The 7758-nt window shown below is 35.6% G+C and overlaps 1 protein-coding gene across 1 annotated transcript; it reads right to left on the bottom strand.

Annotated features, from left to right (window-relative positions):
• Positions 1–1040: 1040 nt before the first annotated feature.
• LOC111906278 (disease resistance protein Roq1) lies at positions 1041–6936 on the bottom strand. Its single transcript, XM_023902040.3, has 6 exons — positions 6746–6936; positions 5251–5845; positions 3674–4775; positions 3369–3584; positions 2387–3142; positions 1041–2295 (listed from the first exon to the last, which is right to left on the bottom strand). The coding sequence occupies exons 2-6, from the start codon at positions 5751–5753 to the stop codon at positions 1693–1695; spliced, it is 3180 nt and encodes a 1059-aa protein (XP_023757808.1). The 5' UTR covers positions 5754–5845; positions 6746–6936; the 3' UTR covers positions 1041–1692.
• Between the last annotated feature and the right edge of the window lie 822 nt (positions 6937–7758).

Raw genomic sequence — 7758 nt, 5'->3', positions numbered from 1 at the left:
GGAGTGACATTTTTTACTCTAAGCTTTCTAAAGTCATTACAAGGAGGATTTGGGATTGTTATTGCTACATAACAATCAAGGTAAGATCTAAACCTCATTCATAAGTTAATTTGATTAATTGTATGCTAGATCTAGTGTTTAAAGTCTTGGATGAATTGCATGTACAATAGAGAAACCTAGATCCAAGCATTAGAGTTTGCATGAGCACATAGGATGTTCTTATGGCCAAGACCCATCATTAGAGACCAAAAAGAGTTCAGATCTGAAGTTACAACTTCAGATCTGAGCTCATGCCCAAGAATAGCTTCATAATATGCTAGAAAAGCCCAAATCTTTAACCAAATGAGATCTAGAATGAAATAAGGTCAATGTAACGACTTGATACCTTCTAAAAGATGCCAACTAAGGTAGATATCAGATCCCCACATGTTCCTTGCTTCTAGCCACTTGCTCTCCAAGCTCTCCTTAAAAAGATCCTCCTTCCAAAGCTTAAAATACACAAGAATGATGCACACACACATATTAGGGTTTGTAGACTATCAATAGGCTATAATGGGAGGCTGAGGAGGCCAATGATCCTTTAAATATGGTGCAAAACCCCGGAATTAGGGTTTCGTCCTCCAGCTCCTACTCGTCGAGTCCCTTCTTGGACTTGGCGAGTAGGTTACTTAAACACGGACCAACCCGCTGCTACTCGACGAGTCAAGTAACCAACTCGTCGGGTAGACCTTGAAATCATGAGAATTTATAACCATAAATTGATACTCTAGAATTTGGGCGTTACAAAAGACCTTAATAAAAGCCTTAAGAAAGGCCTTCATTCTTACTAGTTTTTTATGAAGATTTCATGGTTTTTCACGCTCTCTTCTAATCTTCTCTTTCAATTAAAGGGTTAAGTAATTGTTAGAGAAAAGTTGATACTTTTTACTCTCCTTTAATTAAAAATATTTGTTTTGTTCTTAAAGGAATAAGAGGTTCTTATTATTACAAGGATTGACATTCATATCAAGTTAGTAATTATTGGCGGATATCTCTTGAGAAACTTTACTTTGTTTTTTCCGAATGTCAAGTTAGTAATTATTGGTGGATATCTCTTGAGGAACTTTACTTTGTTTTTTCCATCTTCTACAACTGCAACGTCCCAAGAGGAATCAAAAACTTCAAATGGTTTAATTCTGTCTTTATATTGCTGTTTTTTACCTTTCATGTTCATGAAAAATGATCCTTGGTGGATTAAAATGATTTTAAGTTTATTCAACATTTTAAAACTTCCATTGCCGTTTTTATTGTTTTTAGAAACCGACCCAAAAGTACATGATGTGACTTACATGTTATTGTTAGGTATGCTGTAAGTCGCATGTGGTCATGATATAGAAGTGGTTCTTTCCTGTATACATTCAAAGTGTACTCATTTCTATTAAATTTCAATATAATATACAAGACTTTCCTTCTCAATACTCAAAAATATATAATGGTATCGGAGCCTAGATTCAAATCATTCAAATCAAGAGTTCTTTGAATCAGATTCCAGCACTTGCTATAGTGAATTACACCATCAGGTTCAGATCTTGTTTGATCCTTATGCAATCATCTTCATGACATTCCTTCTCCTGCCTTTGCAATTTGTTTCTCGATGTATGTTGCACTGTAATCACAATTACAAGTTTAGATCGAGTCTTATCAGATGTTCTTTCAACGCCCCCATGAAATCTTGATAGAAGATCCTAAATCTTGTTGGATCTCAAATGTCTGTCCATTATTCCAAAATTCAGAGCAATTTGTTGCGACCTGTGTTGTTTGCAGCAGATCATCTTTACTTCTCCTAGGAACGAGCTCAGCTGTAAACGAAGTCCGATACATCTTGTGTATGTGAAATGAAATGATATTGTATGATGAATTCAACGACGTGGTCCGCCTTAAAGAACTAAAGGGAACATATCCCACATATGTCTTTACTTTTCCATCATATTCAGGCTCCGGTTGTTTATCAAACCTCCAATTCTTAAAAACATACTCTCTATTATCTGGCTCCTGCTTGATGATTATATCAATATCCAGAATCCCAGAGCTGGCAACAACACGTATTAACAACCCACAAAACTCATTGTACCAATCATCTGGAAGACGCAGTGTAAACTTATCGCTATGAGATTTAATGGAAGCTCCGGATGGCTTCCTGTATTCGATTGGAAAACGACATGTGAATGTTTTCCCCATAAAGCACCTACCTACAAACCCCTTTGGAATTTGGTGTGCAAGAGCGAAATCAATAAAGTGATGCTCAATATCAATTGCCTGCCACATTATATCAAATGGAATTATGAATCTAATGGTTGGGTTTTATATGTAAGAAAGATTGAGATTGAAAAGGTGAATAGAGCCAAACCTGAAGCATGGAGTTTAGTAATATCTCACCATCAAGTGGATTTAGGTTGTACCCACCCGCATGTGAGACTTTCCACAACCATTTGCAGTTTGAAATATCTCCAAAGCTTCTAAGTGAGTAACAATAATCCATTGTAAGAATAGATATACTTGGTGGGAGCTCTGACACTTCTACAAGTTCTTGGCACCATGACAGGTTTAACCATTTGAGCCTAGGAAGTCCGAAGAGACCAAAATTTAATCGTGAAAATTTATTTCCATCTAGATTCAGTACTTGCAAGTTGGCTAACTCCCATACATCAGAGCCTATGTCTTCATCTCCCAAACCACAGTTGCTGAGTTCCAACTTTTTTAATAACCCAAGTTCTTGCATGTTGTGAATTAACTGTAACCCTATCTTGTTTTGGCATAAAGAAGGCCCCTGAAAACAACATTCTACACCAGGAAGATTGTTGCGACCTAAATTGTCCATATTCTGTTGTTGGATTTCTGAGGGATTAAACAGTTGGGGGCAATGATGGAAAGAAAGGGTCTCGAGTTTCTTTAGTCGGGTAACAGGTGGAAACATCTTAAGACTGGTACAAGCTTCTACTGATAAGAGAACAAGTCTTTCCAAGCGTCCAATTGATGGATGAATCTTTTCTAAATACATGCATTGATACAGCTTCAATCTTTCAAGATTTGGAATTCCATCAAAATCCGGTGTCATGATTATATTAGAACTCCAAAGTTCCATTATCTTCAAATTTGGCAGCAACTGTTGCATACAGGTGCAAACAAGTCAAAAATATATCAAGGTGAAAAGATCATGAGGAAAATGGCACACACGCAGACATACACATTGAAAACAAGAGACATTTACAGAATAAAGGCCCATGCTTTCAATACTACAGATAATTAAAAATTTAATCTGGATTAATCACATCTAGATTTCAAAGTCGGATTTGTTTCCATCCGTTAGTTAGATAAACAAAAAAAGTTACCTTACAACCCTCCCAAAGTTGTTTTTGCAAGACTCTGGACAAATGAAGATAACGAAGCTCCCTAGGTGGGAAGTTATTAAGCAATGGATTTTCATGGTTGACATCCCATTTAACATAACGAAGGTTCTTCATGTTTGCAGCAATCAGAGGAAGATCTTGTTCTTTCTTTGGCAACCAATTGAGTCCAATTTGCAGTGCTTTAATATTTTTAAGTTCCTGTATATAAGAGCAAAAAGGTGTCAGGAGTTTGCATTAAGAGTACTTCTTTATACGTATATATCATGAAAAGGTAGACTAATCATTACCACCGTTGCATCCATAGCACTTATTTTTAGAACATCTTCCTCCTTCCAAATTCTACTATGTTTTTCACGATTGTTAGGGTGTTCCCCTCTGACAATGTAGTGTCCCATTTCTTGCACCAGATCATGCATATCAAACCTTCCATTAGAAATAGTTATGAGAGCCTTTTGTATCAACACCTTCACTCCTATAACAGGATGAAAACCACAAGCATCAAGTATCTCCATTACCCGGTCTTTCCTCTCCCTCCTAAAGAAACAAGCAATATCAAGGAACAAATCTTTCTCAACCTCTGTAAGTCCATCAAAGCTGATTTTTAGCTTTCCCACAATATCATCATTGGGGATCTCTTTCAATCTGGCTAAAGCACTCATCCACTCATCCGTATCTTTGTCACACAGAAAAGGACCAAGAACTGCAAGTGCTAATGGGAGCCCACCAGCATAAGAAACCACATCTTTTGAAAGCCTCTCATAATCTTCCTTAGGACTGTAATCTTGCAGTGAAAGCTTGTGGAAGAGCTTCATAGCCTCATCATTGTTTAACAAGATAATATTGTGTATCACATCTACTTTGTGAGCAGTTAATACATGTTCATCTCTAGTTGTGATTATTATTCGGCTTCCTTCACCAAACCAATCATGTGATCCAGCTAACGCTTTTAGTTGGTCAAGCTGATTGACATCATCTAGCACAATCAAGACCATTTTGTGGCACAACCTATCCTTTATCATTTGTCTTCCTTCCTCAACTCTCCCTATTGTCTGCACTTCTTTTTGTTTCAAAACACCACAAAGAATTTTTTCTTGCAATTTTCCCAAACCATATCTGCCTGATTCCTCTCGAATATTTTCAACAAAGCAGCAACCATCAAACTTGCTACAAATTTCATTGTAAATGGAAGATGCAAGTGTAGTCTTACCACCACCCCCAACCCCCCATATTCCAATCATGCGCACATCTCCCGACCCAATTTGTAACTCTAATTTCAAACGTTGAATGCGAGCTGCTATTCCGATCAGATTCTCATTTGCACTTGAAGTTACTGGCTGCAAGCTCTGAGAAATTGTTTCAACAATTTCTTTGATGACCTTTGATTCATGCCTACATATTGGATATATAAGTATAATTAACACATGCTCACACTGACAAAGAGTAGTAATCTGTTTCAGGCTATAGAAAACACAAGAGATCCTAATCGTCCTTTATATTTCAGATTCAAAGTAGGACATGTAAAGTTAATACCACAAGCAGTTTGTAACAAATTTTTTTGGACACATCACATAGTTTAAAATAGCAAAAACCAAAGCGAGATGGATTAGTTTTTGTAGCTTGAAGTGAGGCGTTAGGTGCAGAATTAGAATTTGAGCTTATCCGCAATCCTACGACTGAGATATCTTTTGACTTACCAAACTGATCAATTGAGCTACTCAAAGCCTCTATTCATCAAGATCATCGACATCATCAAGAGTAATTAACACAATTGTATAAAAAGATTATAAGTTACGAGTAAAATGTGTTGTACAGAGTAAAGGCATATCTTAAGGATAGAAAATGTGTAACTGAAGAATAAAATTACCCGTTGGCAATGTGCTTGGGTTCCCATCCAGAAATGTTACTTGCATCCACTAGTGCTTTTCTCCAAGATTCAACTTTCCTCTTGTTCTCCAACTCATGTTTGGCCAATGCTTCTCCGTATTTTTGTTTTTGTTTTCGCACTTCGGAAGGATCCACACCATAAAATATGGGCATAACAATGTGGCCTTTTGTATCCTTGCATTTCATAATACATGCAAGCTCATCTAAGCACCATGATGAATCTGCATAGTTTTCAGAGAATATGATGACAGCAATTTGTGATTCTTCTATGGCCTTAAAAAGCGATGGACCAATCAATTCGCCTCGATGAAGCGTTTCATCGTCCTTGTAAGTGTAGATCCCTTGTTGTTCAAGAGCTGTGTAGAGATGATCCACAAAAGTCTTGCGAGTGTCTTCTCCTCTAAAGCTAAGAAAGACATTGTATTTCAATGATTGAGAAGAAAATGCTGGAGCAGGAGGAGATGATGATGATGAAGATGCCATGGTTGTGTTGATTAGTTGAGATGGAATGTATGTGGTTTAAGCAGCCCAATGAAAGGAGCTTTATATAGAGAGATGCCACTTTCCAATAAAACCTGTTATCATGTAGAAAAACCTTGTCAGAACCAGAATCCAAGTCTTTCTTAATGAAAAAACACGAAACATCCCATCAGGACATGTCTATTTACAGGAAAGTTACTAAAAGTATGGATTCCCTATAAATGGTCCCACACTACCACTTTCATCTTTAAAATCATGATCTTCCAATAATTTTACACATCATTGCTGCCACTTTTTCATTCTTTTAGTACAGCAAGGGATATGTTAATATTACTAATTTGATGTCAACATCTATCTCTCCTAGGACAGAGGAAACTTATAGCCTTCAAGATTTCTTCACTAAGTCACTACATCACAACTTTCAAAAGCATACCATGTACTAAAATTCACACTCATAATCATCATAAGGTCTTCACAACGCTTACCTTTATGACGTTCTGCTTTACCACTAACACCTATAACTTGAATCCGATTTAAAAATTTTAGTATCTTTACTGAATTCCCCTAAGTATTTGGTTCTTAAACGTAGTGAAACACGAATTCAAATAGTGCCAAGCTTACTTGGATTTGCTCAAAAAAAACAGCAGCGCACAACGGACCAATCCGCCTGTTATATTTTATTTTTGTATCGACAACTCATACACATATCATTAGGCTCATTTACTTCCAAATTCCATTCGTTTATAACATACACAACAGCATACTAACTTCACGAATTGATTAATTTGATCGCCTAACTACACTAATTCAAAAACTTCACAACTTTGGACTAAATTAGGTCATAATACGATTTCTCACATTCCAAATTGACATTTTTTTCACTGTTTGATTAAATTTACTTAATAAATTATATAAAAACTTCATTAACAGCTAAACGCTTCCATTTCTTTCTTGATAATTTGTGATTCATCAAGTTATCAGTTTAGGGAACGTACCCCAAATTCCCAGCAGCACCAAACTTTTAGCAGACGCCCTCTCTAAGCTCTCCAGTTTGCAAGCTTATACTTCAATTTCGGAAAACTCCTTCCTTAATTTCTCTTTCGAACAAGGATCAATTTGAGTAGGTCGGTATCTTTCCTCTATCGTTGACTACCCTCTCTCTAGAAAGGATATGAAAAAGTAATTATAAATAAGAGAACATTACAAATTTGGTCGCCGAATAATTTTTAAAAATTTTTTGGTCATAAAATAAAGAGTAAATTAAACAAATGGTCCATATGGTTTGAAGTAAATTATGAGTTTAGTCCCTAACTTTATTTTTTAACTCGGATTATTCTTATAGTTTTATTTTGTTACTTTGTTGGTCCCTAGCCAACTTAAAATAACTGATATACCCTTATCTAATGATGCGCATCGGAACCGGATACCCGATTTTGGAACCGGAAGCGCCTCTAAATTGTTGGTTCTAGAATTGAAACCACCTTAAGCGGTTCCGGTTCTATTTTTTTGGAACCGTTACCTGTCGAATACTCGTCGGAACCGATTATATATATATATATATATATATATATATATATATATATATATATATATATATATATATATATATATATATATATATATAAGTGAATATACCCTTAAGGGTATATTCACTTAGGTACCCAAACTCACAATATTATTTCGTTTTGTATCATATATACATATTGTAATTGTCCAATGTTCTTCTAATTCAACTTCTAACTTGATTTAATTCCAAGATTTATATAAATTTCATATTTATCTTCCTCTTACACAATTTTAATTTTTAACTATAATATATAAAGCCTAGTAGGTGTTCGACATAAAGATGTGATGTAAGAGAAAGATAATAGTGAAATTTCGAAAATCTTGAAAGTAATCAAGTTAAGGTTGAAGTTTAAGAACATTATAATAAATATATCAAACAAAACGATGTATTATGGTGGGTTAGGGTACCTATCCTTATATACCCTTAAGGGTATATTCAATT

Source organism: Lactuca sativa, chromosome 8, assembly GCF_002870075.4.
Source record: "Lactuca sativa cultivar Salinas chromosome 8, Lsat_Salinas_v11, whole genome shotgun sequence".
NCBI lineage: Eukaryota > Viridiplantae > Streptophyta > Magnoliopsida > Asterales > Asteraceae > Lactuca > Lactuca sativa.
This window is presented reverse-complemented; position numbering and strand designations above follow the sequence as displayed.

Bases quoted from the DNA above. Each gene is read 5' to 3' on its own strand.
- LOC111906278 (XM_023902040.3), bottom strand. From the start codon at position 5,753: ATGGCATCTTCATCATCATCATCTCCTCCTGCTCCAGCATTTTCTTCT. The intron at 4,776-5,250 runs GTAATTTTATTC...TCCAATATGTAG, and splicing joins CCCAAGCACATTGCCAACGG to GCATGAATCAAAGGTCATCA. The intron at 3,585-3,673 runs GTAATGATTAGT...TCTTATATACAG, and splicing joins GTGCTATGGATGCAACGGTG to GAACTTAAAAATATTAAAGC.